Source organism: Xyrauchen texanus, chromosome 6, assembly GCF_025860055.1.
Source record: "Xyrauchen texanus isolate HMW12.3.18 chromosome 6, RBS_HiC_50CHRs, whole genome shotgun sequence".
In the NCBI taxonomy this organism is placed as follows: domain Eukaryota; kingdom Metazoa; phylum Chordata; class Actinopteri; order Cypriniformes; family Catostomidae; genus Xyrauchen; species Xyrauchen texanus.
In genome coordinates, this window is record NC_068281.1 from 44,436,168 (window position 1) to 44,451,855 (window position 15,688).

Consider the following 15,688-nt stretch of genomic DNA (forward strand, 5'->3'; position numbering starts at 1 on the left):
TATTTACATTAACATGCCTCTTTGCTGAACAGTACTAAGGGAAGAATAAATCCACCATATCATGCCTTAATAAAAAATATAAACACAGAGGAAATATAAACACAGGTAAACACAGAGGAACAGGTAAATGAAGACAAGAAACAGAAATTGATTAACCGATTGTGAGAAAAACTACCAGCAACTACTAATCACAATACAAATATGGACATGGCAATAAGAATGCTGAAAGCAAACGGAAAATTTAACTTGGCTGGATGCACTACCAAGATTGTAGCTACAAACAAGTTATAAGACCAAAAGGAGGCGGAACACGAGAGATTGTTGTTAAAAAAGATGACACTGTGGCAAATGTTCGGAATATTGGGAGAACTTTTTTCCCTGATGGAGAATCAACAAAAGGCAAAGCTGACGATTTAAACTTTATGCTCCGTGTCATTGGCTCAGAAGAACCACTCAGTTGTCACCAGACAATTGGCAGCTTGTATGAGGCATCACAAAATCCTTAGACTCTACGTTTTCACAAGACTGAAAGATCAGGATTCTGATGAGAGTGACGAAACTGACTTCCACCCCAGAAATAACTCCAAGTACATCAAGATGTCACAGTCAGAACAGAAGTCAAACTCTGCACTCCCCTCCTTCTACCTCTATGAACTCATATTATGACATACTCCAGTCTTCTGATGATGAAGTGGTGTTCCTGTGTAATGATGTTAACACATCCTTTGACATGGTCTCTGATACACTTGCATACTCACCTGAGCATGTTGTACAGGATTGTGTGATGACTGAAACATTTGTTGAAACAATACTGGAAACAGTTCCGACCGAGTCTAATCTAATCTTCATTTCAGAAAGCGCATTCTGTGAAAACACAGCTGTTGAAGTAACTGAGGCAGCAGTGCCAGTGACAGAAGATTTGCCTCAGTCAGCTAACTCTCAGGAGCCAACAGACACTGAATCATTTTTTTTTTGAAAACCCCAGAAATGTGACTGAAAGTGAAACAATTGTAGTCCGCAGAGTTCACTGTGTATACGACATGATTCATGCCAATGTAACATTTAAACTTCTACTTTAAAATGGTGCAACTGGAGATGGAGTGTTCCGAGACGGTCTTAGTGAATTTTGGGACACGTTTTTTGCAACAAGAACTTGTGGAACAACTTACAAGATACATACTCTACATCACACATACCAAGAAAGAGAGTGGGAAGCTGACGAACGCATTTTGGCCATCGGATGGCTGCACTTTGTATACTTGCCAATCTAGCTGGCACCTCCTTTTTTAAAAGAAGCACTGTCCCTTCCTTCACCAGAGACCAGACTTATGGAGGTGTTTTTCAATTACATTAACCCAACAGAGAAGGATGTTTTAAGTGAAGCACTCCAAGACTCCCAAAGTGCTGAAATGGATGAAGTCCTAAGTGTACTTAACAGTCACAACTGCTCGGTGCTTCCAAATGAAAACAATATTAAGAAAATATTGGAAGAAATTGCACATAAAGAGATGGTGCAACAACTAGCCTACATAATAAAGTGCTGGCAATCTGAGATCTGTTGGGGAGTCCAAGATGGACAAAAGGCTGGATGAGATAACAAAAAATCTCCAACCAAAGGCGAGAAGAGTGGCAAAATCTGTCAAGTTCCCAAAATCAATGTCCCCATCTGAAATCACTGTATCCAATCATCTCCTACGATTCATCAGCGAAAGAGACCAGAAGGAGCTTGGTCTTTTTCTCAGATATTGCACAATGGGCCTTCTTGAGTTTTCAAGAAGGCCCATTGCTCACACGTATACATATCACCTGGAACTGGCGTGTGACTACAGCACCTATTCAGAATTAAGGGCAGAGTTTTGCTCTGTCTTAAACAGTGGAATGTGGGTAATGGATATCTCATAGATATATGTGTGTGTTACTGTAAAAGTGCCTGCATCAAACAATAAAGTTGATTGACGCTGTGGTTGGATTTAATGTAAAAATAGTAAACACTGCTGTTAATGGAATAGGATGGTTGGCTCCTGGTTTTCCAATTTTACAGACATGGTACGTTTTATAGACACGTTTATAACAGATATCATAATTTAGTGGACTTATTTTAGTGGCTCTGTTCATGTTTTCTCATCAGGTTTTTTTTCAGAGTTCTTTAATTCACCTTTCCATGTAATTACTTTTGCTACTATGTTTCCAATAAATGTCAAAATGTAACATTTGATAAAACATAGCTATGTAACTCATGACAAACACAACCTGCAAACTAGACAAAAATCCCATGAAAATATAAACTCTCAATTATGGCATATACACATCATCTATAAACCTAAAAGTTCTCTAACCAGAGGGCAAATATTTTTGTAGAGTCTCAATGCATCTGGGGCTGTTGCACCTGGTTGTAGATTATTCTCATCCATAACAAGTACACAGAGGTCATGACATCTCTACTGCAATAAGATACCTCTCAAAATAGGCTAACTAATGCCTTGTTTTCTGTCATGTCAATTCATATCATGTCTCATTCACATACTATACGGAGTATCATTTTAAAGACAACTTTACAACTGATTTTATTCTCATATATGGCTTTGAAAAGATAAAAATCTATATAATTTAAATAATATTGATATTAAGAAAATTAAGCCAAAGTACTGCAAAACACTGAACCCACATTATCTGGTCGATACGTTTAAATTTATTAAAGAAATTTATGTCGTGGCTGCTCTCTTTATAATTCATTTGACAACAATCACGGCCCGCTCTGCATTTCTATATTTATTCATGTTTCTTTGTATCTCTAACATGTCAATATCTTTAGACATTCCGGCCCACAGAAATCGATAGGAGGATATAATATATTGCACGGAACTCCAGGCCTTAATATACTCATTGCATTAAAGGCATAATTACTTCTAACATAATTACTTCTACAAAGAATTTAGCATTTCCCCCATAAAATATTTGATAAGAACAAGCAGATACATTCTCTAAACTGAATCACAGCAGCATTGTAAACATTATTTGATTGCTCGTTCCCCCATTAAGCTTATTTAACCCATTAAGCTATTTAACTACTTCGATGTACCCAAATATCAAATATATTTTATGAGTTTCAACTTAATTTTTTGTTTTGTTTTTTAATTTAAGTCAGTTTAATATAATTTAATTGAAATGGCTAGTTAACCGTTATTTCCCTCTGGGGTCTGAGGGCATTTTTGGGCCCTAGAGAAGTTTTGACATGCCTTGACATTTGTGCTTTTTTCAGTTGCTTAAAAACATATTAATGGCTAAAGTCTGATAACACTGTATTCAGCACAAACTGGGCTACAATAATATGTGAGCAACATGTGTGTACATGTTTGTATTTTTGAGAAAATAACTTTTATGCATGGTTTTTGAAAAAACTAATATATGTAAGTCATTGAAATAAGGCCATATAACACATAGTAAACATTTGTCCACGAGACTTTTGAGAACTGAATCTTGTAGCCTAGATTTTTTGCTACAAAATTTTGTGAAAACCATCCTGATTCGTATAAGACAATATATAATGTAACATTTGTAAGACACTTTTAGTGTTAGAAAATACCCCTCCCCTGGGAACAGAATACAATTTAATATTAAATAAAATAAATATTAAATATTTATATTAAATATATTAAATAAATATACTCTTTTTTTCAAAATTATTTGATAAATAGAAAGTTCAAAATAACAGCATTTATCTGAAATAGAAAGCTTTTGTAACATTATAATTGTCTTTACTGTCACTTTTGATCAATATAATGCATCCTTGCTGAATAAGTTTTTTTATTTCTTTAAAAAAAAAAAAAAAGAATATTCGTATTGACCCCAAACATTTGAATGGTAGTGTATAATGTTACAAAACTTTTTGTAGGTGTTGCTACATTGCTACATATCCAAACAATAAATAAATGAACATAAAATATTGATCTGCCTTCAAATTATGTTATAATGTGAGAAAAAAGAAATTGCAGTCTCTAGAAACAGCTGAATTCCAACTCTGGTTTTATTGGCATTTACTTTGTGAAAATGACCATATCACTTTCAATATCTCACTTATTACATGATTACTGGTACCTGCAAAATAAATAAATTACTTGATATAAATTTTAGTTGAAACTAGACAAATTAAGTTTATAGACAATGTTTGAGGTTGTCTTGAAAAAGACTGGCCTGAAAGTTTAGAAAAGGTGTAAAAGCTTAGATGATAGACAGACAGACAGAATTGTGCAACTATATGTTCTACACTAATGCCGTCTTCAACACCTTTCAGATTCAGTCAGCCCAGAATGTTGATAATGCACAGACATTGGACAACAGATAATTGGAAAAGAGTGTTATGGATCTTAACCCCATTGAGCTTTTGTGGGATCAGCTAGACTGTAAGGTGTGTGAGAAGTGCCCGATAAGACAACCGCATCTATGGCAAGTGCAACTGGAAGTGTGGGGTGAAATGTCACCTGAGTATCTGGACAAACTGACAGCTAGAATGTCGAGGATCTGCAAAACTTTCATTGCTGCACATGGAGGATTTTTTTATGATAATTCTTTGAAGTAGTTTAAGAAGTTCTGACACTTTGGTGAATAAAAGTACAAATGTTTTTACATAAGAGCAAAATCTGTACATTATTCCAAACTTTTGGCCACCAGTTTAAGTGAATCTTTGGGGTTTTGGCCCACTTTTTTCTAGATTTAAAGAGGGCCTAGCATGTCTGGGGCTTTTGCCTCTTGTGCTAATGTTCAGAGGGGTACTCATGCTTGATGAGAAGAAACTTTTGACCAAAGATTTGTCCACATTGTTTTTGGCAGAGCTTTCTCCAGTGGGCACCAACAGGAGGGCTTTGGAAAGCAGAACAGTCTGTTTTTGGAGGGACTGGCTCCTAGAGGTTGATGGTTAGTCATTATAACAAAGATGTTATTTGTGAAGTCCTTAAAACCCTATACCGCATAACTGATAAGTATGTTAGCTCACCCAAACCCCTTGTCTACACTGTATGCAACAGTGATTCACATCAGCAAATCAGTTCCTTTAGAATCCGTTATGTTGTTTACACTGTAATTGTCTGAAATAGCCATTACGGTGCACTTCTTTTAGTTTTTTGGGGGTGGGGGGTGCAGCATAAAGCTACTACAGCTACGTTATGTCCTATCTGTCTTAAATCAAATCTTTCATATGTGATATTGTTTTCCCCATGATATTTATTAGTTATATACTGTAACTTTTAACTTTTACATCAAAGCTAGCTTGGGATGTTTCTAGTCAGTAATCTAATAAAGTTAATTTATAGAGATGCTCCCTGAGGAAAAATGCAGAAGAGATATTGCATACAGTGCATTGAATTAGCATTCTTCATTCAATTCTGAATGGTTAACAACCCTGCATATACAATGTTAGCAACTGGACAATATTACACAGTGGGTAACTATCATACTTTCAGAGTTCACTGTCATTTGACAAGATGTCTTTGCATTTTGACTGTCTTGGTCTAAGCAATGATAAAGGAACCTTTTGTTTTGATGACAATGATTTATTCATTGATGGATTGATTTATATTTCAAACATGAGTTCATTCTTTTGAGTAATCACCTTTTGCAGGTCACACAGAGTGGTGTGCTGAATGTATCATGTGATGTGAGGATTGTACTTGAACATTGTAAGTTTGTTTCAGTGAATGTGCCAAATCGATTGAGTAAAAACTGTAAAGTACATTTAAAGCAATAATTCACCAATGGAGTCATATAGATTACCTTAAATTCAGCATGAAATCAGAATCCACCCCACCTTTAGGATTTCATTTCAGGCCTCCTCCTTTAAACAATGCAAGTGAATGTACTCCGTTTTTTGACGATCCAAAATGCATATTTAGGGTGCATCAAAATAATCCACCCGATTCCAGTCAACAAAAAGTTCTTCTGGGAAAAACAGGCTGAGAAGTCTGCCAGGAACAACTCAATACCCCTTTCTCCCATCGCATGAAGTTTTATGAAGTAAAAAAACAGATACTGCATTAATTGTGTTAATATATTTTAACGTGTAAAGACTATTACAGTGTAATTATCCAAGAACAAGAATAGAAGAACTAACCACTTGACAAGTCTGCAAAACAAACAAGACAAGCAAACGAGTTCTCTAATGAGCAAATCGAAAAAATTAAACTTTTCTCTACAAGCTGCAGAAGCGATGATGAGTTTGTTGTTGAAAGAAAACATTCAGGACACTTTCACAAACTATTTCAGTTCACCTGCTGGACAAGTTTACGTGTTTCGTGTTACTAATTAAACATGACAACGTACAGTGTTGTGGCAAGAGGGACTTACCAATGCAAGTCACAGCAATAGTATTAATATAAATTCAGATGTTCTTTTCCTGAAAATGTGTTAAAACCCCCAACCTCTTCTCTGTGTAGAATAAAAACTTTTATAAGGTTACTTAAGTAAAAAATAAATCAGTACTCTTTCCACCACTGCTTGGGAGAGATGACTATATAGCATTGAGTCATTATGGGGTTCAGAAAGGCAGTAAAATACTTTTAACGGGTCATTGCAATTGTGTGATTATTCACTCAGAAGATTACAGCTGTGTTTTTAACGTCATGTTACTGCCGTAACCTCCATTCCCTGATGGAGGGAACGAGATGTTGTGTCGATGTAGTGACACTAGGGGTCGCTCTTGAGAGTCCCGAAAACCTCCCATTTTTTGAGAAAAGGCCAATCAGAATTGGCGAGTGGAATTTGCATGCCACTTCCCTGGACATATGGGTATAAAAGGAGCTGGAATGCAATTTCATTCAGGTTTTGTGCTGAGGAGCCGAGACAAGGTCCGGCCATTTCAGCGACTAGTACAGTGTTGTGGCAAGAGGGAAACAATGTTGTTGGCTCCATGCTCATGTGGGTATGGCTGAATGGATGAGGAGGATAAGAGAGATTGCTGGGGTAGAGGAAGATCTTTGGAAGAGCCGAAAATGTACCCGTTTCCTTGTGTGGGTCAGTCCTTTTGTAACGTTTGGTACCCAAGGAGTGCAGAAGAAGAGAGGAGATGCAAAAGTATAATCTTCACATCCTTTAATAACATAATGCTGGAGTGGAACATAATGCTGGAGTGGAACATAATGCTGGAACAAACACTAAATCTAAACTAGCACAACGTAACACTTCTAACATCACAATACAAACATTATGATTCAAGGACTAAATTCAAGGACAGAACTAATGAACAAAACTAGAGGGTTTATATACCCAGGGAAACTGATGAGGGAATGGCATACAGGTGGGGATAACGATGAATTGATTAGGGCAGTGGATTCTGGGAAATGTAGTGCTGGGTAAAACTTCAAAATAAGAGTCCTTGAAGAACACTGTGGAGACAAACTGTGACAACACATTGGGGAAGGTGTTCTTTTCCTTTCCTATTCTTTCAGGGAGAAAAATCCCTGCAGAGACCACATCCTGCCCAAAAGGGGAGGTCAACATGTGGCAATATGACACACGGGCTAAACAGACTCCCATGGAAGAGGCGTGGTGGTAGGTCCCGCCACGAAAGGGTGGGGGAACTCTACAAACACAGCGACAGCGGCATATTAGACCCTATAGCGGGGGTGGCTGCGAACTCCTCTGCTGAGATGGCGAACCATAGGGCTAGGGAGGAAGGACATCCAGGGTCCACGACTTTATGAACTCGACTGGGGGTAAAGAGCATGTATAATTAGTTTTTTACCTCTCTTCTGTCTCAGCTGTTTCCAGCATCCCTCCACCTCCCCAACTCCACCTTTACCCTAGGAATCTTGCCCCACTTAATTATCTCCTATTAATAGTACCGGGGTACTTCAGAGCTCGAGTTGAAGCTGCTTCATCGAGCTCCTCCTCCATGGACAGCAAGCCAGATAAGTTTAACCTTAATAGCTTAAAGATTATATGGGCAAACTAACTCGTGAATTGATGTTTGTAACAATTTGTGTCTTTATATTGTCGTTAAAATATCAAGTGTACATTACATTAACAGTGAGGTATATTGTGTAATGTGGTGTATTTTTTCATGTGATTTGGTAAACAAATAAACTGGACCTGTATTTTTCTCTTGACAATCATCTATCTCTGCCTCTTTTGTAGTCAACTATTTATTTCCAATGTTTTACATAGTTTGCATTATATTTACTCTAGTGTATAATAGTTCAGAACTGAATTCTTAGCTTCTTCAACACATTTGTAACGTCCGTTAATTATGTTCCCATAGTGGTGGCAATAACAAAGGCTTGTTTGTTTATGTTTCCCAGCTCCGCCACATTTTAAATGGTGGATTCACACATAAATGAGTTTGTGCTAGTCCATCCATATTTACATTTGCCCAAAATGTATTTTAAGATTGAAAATGTATTTATTGTTATTGTTTAATACATTTTGACATTTAAGGTTTAAACTAAATATATTTTCTATTTGTAAAATATATTTCCTTAAGCTGTGCTCTTTACAACATCTATTTAGCATATATTTGAAATATATGCCAGAATATTTTTCTTTTTTTTTTTTGTATGGGCTCTGTGAACTATCATGTTCACAGAGCCACAAATGTGTTCACATTTTAAATCTTAAAATACATTTTGGGCAAATGCAAATGTGGATGGACAAGCACAAACTCTTTTATGTGTGAATCCACCATTTAAAGTGTGTATTGTATTGGGTGAATGTTTGCTCGTCTCTATGATAATTAAGTCGTCTGGGTTGGAGCGATATCTACACTAATTGAGTTTACACAAAAGCAGAATGCAATTTCTTACAGCGTCTTACAGCTCATAGTAGACCACACCGCTTGATCACAACACACAGGTTTTATAATGTCACCATATTTATTGTACAGTTACAATGTTGTTATATATATATATATATATATATATATATATATATATATATATATATATATATATATATATATATATATATATATATATTAATAAAGTGAATTATCTATTTGACCCTGTGTTGCATTTTTAATCTTCAAAGTTAATTATAACTGATTTATTTACTGTAAACAAAACTTATAAAGAACAATGTTAAATATTAACAACATTTCATTAGTTGTTTGGCTTGTCATTTGTAGATTCTGCAGGTGATTGTTACAATCGATGATCAATTCTGTAATACATTGGAGAGAAAATTCAGACATTAATATACACTCATCACAGTCATTATCTAAAGCAGGGGTGCCCAATACGTTGATCGCGATCTACCAGTCGATCGCAAAGGCAATGCTGGTAGATCGCACAAAATTTAAATGTATTTCGTTAAATTTTAATAAAAATAAATATAATGTCTTTCCATCTTATAGTTTCTGTCTGACTAAACCCAAAACACCTACAGCACAATAGATTACAATAGCCAGGGCATTTACCTTATTCTGATGACGAGTAAATATTGACCAGGCGAGGTTTTGTTTATTCAGCTGCCATAACAACTAGGTTTGCGCATACGCGCCTTCCAAGGACTTCTGAGAACATAGCGCGAAATTGCGATACTACTGCCCGGATTAGGCAAAACTGAATGGAATCACAGCTCACGCATCTCGACCAGGTTCAGCCATAGGTGTCATTCCTGGACCACGAGGGTGGCCATCGCCTGCCCGAGTGACTGCGCCGTGACCTTCGTGGCTCTGAGGGTGAGGTCGGTCGCTGAGCGCAGTTCCTGCAGCACGTCGGGATCAGGGCTACCCACGTGCAGTTCTTTGAGTGCCTTGGCCTGGTAGACTTGCAGGAGGGCCATGGCGTGCAGGGCGGAAGCGGCAGTTCCGGCGGCGCTGTAGGCCTTTGCTGTCAGCGAGGATGTTGTCCTACAGGCCTTGGAAGGGAGTACAGGGCGACCGCGCCAGGTGGTAGGGTTTCCGGGGCATAGATGGAGCGCAACAGCCCTGTCCACCGGGGGATCGTCGTGTACCCGTGGGCCGTCGAGGGTAGCGAGAGTGGAGGAGCGTGTGGCTTTGTGATGTCGTGTGTTGAACGGTGCCCTCCACAGCGACGTCAGCTCATCGTGCACTTCCGGGAAAAACGTGACCGGGGGGGCGCGGCTGCTTCGCTTTCTCGACACCCCAGTCTCCCAGTTCGGTCTCTTCGGCGACACCGTCGAGGACTTCACTCAGCAGTTCTCCGCGGTGAAGAAAGAGACGGAGGTGATATCACATATCCTGGCCCGCCGCAAACCTGCCGCCCCGGGCCCTGCCCCGTCTCACGGACCCCCGGAAGGCTCCCAGGCGCTCTTTAGACGGACTACCCAGAGCCCAAGACATTAGCTCCGGAGATGGTAAGACCACTCCGTCCCCCGGTGGAGGGCCGGGAGGAGAATTTTCCTTTAAAAACTTTTCTTTTGCCGCTCCCCTTAACCGGGGCAGCAGTACCCAAATTCTGAATAAAAGAGCTATTTCCTTTGTCTCTGGGTCATCTGGCCCGCAAATGCCGTTCTCACGGCACTCTGCCCCCAGATCTCAACAGTCCCGGCACGCTGGACGCGGACCCAGGCCATCCTTCAGCCCCATGACTGTTCCCCGGCCGGCCAGTTCTGACAAGTCCAGAGGACGCCACTACAGCACCTCCTCCTCAGTCACCAACCCGCCCCCTGCCGGGTGTCCGGAGCAAGGTAAGTGCTTTGAGTCTTTTCTCAGCACCAGAACCTCGGGACGCGTCCGCGCCTCCCGATGGCGTACTACCTGCTCCACCCCACTGCGAAGCCCTGCCGGGTACGTCAAAAATAACCATCCCTTTGGTGCCCCTAGCACGGAGATTGGATGCCTGGCTTTCACTTCCCAACCCGTCTCGCTGGCTGGCCCGGACCATCCGACTCGGTTACGCAATTCAGTTTGCCAGGCCCCCGCCCCCTTCATGGGCATCTGCTTTACCACAGTGCACGGCCAACATGCCAAATTCCTGCGCGCGGAGATTGCTACTCTTTTACTCAAAGACGCGATAGAGCCTGTCCCTCCAACCGAAATGAAGAAGGGTTTCTACAGCCCTTACTTCATTGTACCTAAGAAAGGTGGCGGCTTACGACCAATCTTGGACCTGCGAGTTTTCAATCGAGCGCTGCTCAAACTCGCATTCAAAATGCTCACGCACAAGTGTATCTTGACTAGCGTCCAGCACCTAGATTGGTTCGCAGCGGTAGACCTGAAGGACGCGTACTTCCACGTCTCAATTTTGCTGTGACACCGACCCTTTCTATGGTTCGCGTTCGACGGCCAGGCGTTTCAGTACAAAGTCCTCCCCTCCGGCATGTCTCTGTCCCCTCGCGTCTTCACGAAAGTTGCAGAGGCAGCTCTTGCCCTGCTCCGAGAAGCCGGCATCCGCATACTCAATTACCTCGACGACTGGCTCATACCAGCCCACTCCCGAGAGTTACTATGTGCTCACAGAGACCAGGTGCTCAGGCACCTCAGCCGCTTGGGGCTTCAGGTCAACCGAGAAAAGAGCAAGCTCACCCCGGTCCAGACCATCTCTTTTCTCGGCATGGAGTTAGACTCAGTCTCAATGTCCGCACGTCTCACCAACGAGCGTGCGCAGTCGATGCTGAAATGCCTCTACAAATTCAGGCCAGGCACGACGGTCCCTCTAAAACTCTTCCAGAGGCTCCTGGGACATATAGCATCCTCCGCCGCGACCACGCCACTGGGGTTGATGCATATGAGACCGATTCAGCACTGGCTTCAGACTCGAGTCACGAGACGAGCATGGCGCCACTACGGGCAGGAGTGCGCCTGCAGCAGGTGTCCCGATGCGTCCTGGTCACTACCGATGCCTCCAGATTGGGTTGGGGCGCCGTGTGCAAAGGGCATGCAGCCGCGGGCCGTTGGAGAGGGCCCCGCTGCGCTGGCATATCAATTGCCTAGAGTTGTTGACTGTCTTCTTTGCCCTGCGGCGGTTTCTCCCGTTAATTCGAGACAAACACGTCCTAATCAGGTCAGACAGCACCACTGCTTAGCGTACATAAATCGCCAAGGCAGCGTACGCTCCCGCCACATGTCACGACTCGCCCGTCATCTCCTCCTTTGGAGCCAGCAGCAACTCAGGTTGCTGCGTGCCACTCACATTCCCGGCAAGCTCAATGTGGTAGCGGACGCACTGTCATGACAAAGCTTATCCAGCGGAGAGTGGAGGCTCCACCCCCAGTCGGTCCAGCTGATTTGGGAACGGTTCGGCAGAGCCCAGGTAGACCTGCTTGCCTCCTGAGAGACCTCCCACTGCCCGCTCTGGTACGGCCGAACAGAGGCTCCCCTTGGGACAGATGCGGTGGCGTACAGCTGGCCCACGGGGCTACGCAAGTATGCATTTCCCCCAGTGAGCCTTCTTGCACAGGTGCTGTGCAAGGTCAGGGAGGACGAGGAACAAGTCACATTAGTGGCTCCCTACTCGCCCAACTGGGCCTGGTTCTCGGACCTTGTGCTCCTCGCGACAGCCCCTCCCTGGCGAATCCCCCTGAGGAAGGACCTTCTTTCTCAGGGGCAGGGCACGCCCTGGCATCCGCATCCAGACCTTTGGAAACTCCACGTCTGGTCCCTGGACGGGACACAGAAGATCTAGCTGGTCTACCACCTACCGTCGTAGACACGATCAACCAAGCCAGAGCCCCTTCTACCAGGCAGCTTTACGCCCAGAAGTGGCGCTTGTTCGCAGATTGGTGTTCTTCCAGGGCGGAAGACCCACAGAGGTGCGCAGTTAGGTCGGTGCTCTTATTCCTGCAAGAGAGGCTGGAGGGGATGCTGTCCCCTTCCACCCTAAAGGTGTATGTCACTGCTATCGCGGCTCACCACAACGCAGTAGACGGCAAGTCCCTTGGTAAGCACGAGTTAATTGTCAGGTTCCTAAGAGGCGCCCGGAGGTTAAATCCCTCCCGGCCAAACCTGTTCCCCTCCTGGGACCTCTCGGTAGTCCTCGCGGGCCTCCAGAGACCTCCCTTCGAGCCGCTAGAATCAGTTGGACTCAGGGCCCTCTCTCTTAAGACTGCCCTGCTGATCGCGCTCGGCTCCATCAAGAGGGTCGGGTCCTGCAAGCATTCTCTGTCAGCGACACTTGCCTGGAGTTCAGTCCGGCAGACACTCATCTGATCCTAAGACCGCGACCGGGCTATGTGCCCAAGGTTCCTACCACGCCCTTCAGAGACCAGGTAGTGAACCTGCAAGCGCTGCCCCGGGAGGAGGCAGACCCAGCCCCTTCGTTGCTGTGTCCGGTACGTGCTTTGCGTACCTACCTGGACCACACGCAGAGCTTTAGACACTCTGAGCAGCTCTTTGTATGCTTTGGGGGACAGTGGAAAGGAAACGCTGTCTCCAAACAGAGGCTTTCCCACTGGGTTGTAGATGCCATTTCATTGGCTTATCACACCCAGGCCGTGCCCCCTTGCGGGTCCGAGCTCACTTGACAAGGAGTGTTGCGTCCTCGTGGGCACTGGCCAAGGGTACCTCCCTGGCAGACATTTCTAGAGCAGCGGGTTGGGCGACACCCAACACCTTTGCGAGATACTACAATCTCAGGGTTGAGTCAGTTTCATCCCGTGTTTTCTCAGGTCCGAGCCAGTAGAACTCGGTAACACGCTGATGGGCTGGCCGGGTGAATCGCTTGCATATACGCCCTTTCCCTCGCTTGAGGTAAAACAGTGCATCTTTTTCCCAGGAGACTCCACTCAACGCGAATCCCTGGTCGATTCCTCCCTAGCCCTCATGGGTCCGCAGTTCGGCGGAGGAACTTGCCGACCCAATCCACTGCGGGTACTCAGATCTACCCTGTACTGGAATAGGTGCTCCACAGAGTAGGGACTCCTACGCGGACTCCCCCTGTGTGTATTTTCCGCGATACGGTCCCCTTACGAGCAGACCCGCATTTTCCTTGGGTAAGTTTCGGCTGCCGCCCGGCCGCCGTGTGTAGCAACTCCACCCTCGCTGAGGCTGGATCTGCCACCGCGCCACTTCCACGTGTCGCCTAAAAACACATGTGATGTATTCACCACCGTACCTCCGAAGTTGGGCAGGGGTGGTCTCCGCAGGGTCTTTTCCCCCCTGGAAGAATGGGAATTGGGTAAGACCCCCTTCCCTCAGTGCGTGTAAGGGCCCCGGCTGTCTATTGCTCTATGCGAAAAACATAGAGAGAAAAGAAGCCCAGCCAGGCTTGGCCCGTTCCCAGGTTGGCAAGCGTCGCCTTGTTCCCCTGCCTAGGGTAACCATATGGATTCCGATGACTTTTCTGGGGCATTGGGGAAGGGTACGTGCAGTCACGTACAGAACACGTACATGGCTCAGCACATGGCGGATTTAAATTGGACCCCTAGTGTCGCTTCTCCGACACAACGTGGAGAGAGCGACAGACGGGGAACATCTAGGTTATGGCTGTAACCTCCATTCCCTGATGGAGGGAACGAGACGTTGTGTCTTCCCGGCCACGTCGCTCAGCCGAACTGCTGTAGTGGCCAGAACCATTTCCGGCTCCTCAGAAAAATCCTGAATGAACTCTAGTATTTGCCTCGCCTTTATACACGTATGTCCGGGGGTGGGGTATGCAAATACTGACTGCCAACTTCTCATTGGCCTTTTTTCAATGGATCACAGGCATATTCGGAGCTCAAGAGAGACCCCTAGTGTCGCTTTTCCGACACAACGTCTCGTTCCCTCCATCAGGGAACGGTGGTTACATACGTAACCTAGACGTTTTTTTAGTTGGTAGATCTTATTGATTTGGTCATCACAAGTAGATCATCACAAAAAAGTGTGGGCACCCCTGATCTAAAGACATAATGTCAGAATCAAATGACTTTCATAAGTGGCTTGATTTAACGATGTGAGCAATAATAATAAAAAACATTTAAAAAGTAAATCAATAACTCACAGTAGTTTCTCCAGTTTACAGTGTGGATCCTCCAGTAGATCAGAGAGCAGCTTCACTCCTGAATCTCCTGGTTTATTATAGTCCAGATTCAGTTCTTTCAGGTGTGAAGGGTTTGATCTCAGCGCTGAAGACAGAGCAGCATAACCTTCATCTCCAATACTGCAGTTACACAGACTGTAGAGAGAAGAAGAACTACTCACATACACAGCTCTACACATACTGTATATACATTCAGCAGCTAAAATTAAGTCATCAGTTATATGTGTGATGAATGTGTCTTATTATAAATGAGATGAATATAAAGTGATAAGTATTGATGATAAGTATGATTTGGATTCTTAATAATCATTTAACAATTCTTAACAAACTGGTGTTTGATATGAAATCTTTTTCCTACTACAGAGTAAAATAGAATTAAAATCAGAACTAGTGATGCCCGATTCATGAATGAATCACTCTTTTAAATCGGTTCTTTAAAGAATTGCTCAAACGGGTTGCAAAACAGTCTAAATTGTTTTGTGATTCTCTCAGAATCATTCAGAGAAGTTCTTCAGTAAGTTCACCAGCTGTGTGTGCAGCTTGTGAATGATTCTGAACTGCAGGTAAAGACATTTTCAAACCAAGAGTATCAAAACACTAACAGTGCATGAATGCATAAACTATCAGCAATGCCATGTTTTTGTGCACATGTAACACACAGTATCATTGTGTTTGTGTGTGTGTGAGAGACGGTCTGTCAGTGTGTGTGTGTGTGTGTATGAGTGTGTATGTGTGTATGTGTGTGAGTGTCTGCCTGTGTGTTTGTGTGTAAGTGTGTGTGT

General features: G+C 43.3%; 1 protein-coding gene across 1 annotated transcript in view; it reads right to left on the bottom strand.

Annotated features, from left to right (window-relative positions):
* Positions 1-15,688, bottom strand: part of LOC127644879 (NACHT, LRR and PYD domains-containing protein 3-like) — a 178,077-nt gene that overhangs the window by 135,218 nt on the left and 27,171 nt on the right. The window contains 1 exon segment of the mRNA XM_052128291.1: positions 14,868-15,041. Coding sequence (XP_051984251.1) covers positions 14,868-15,041 — 174 coding nt within the window.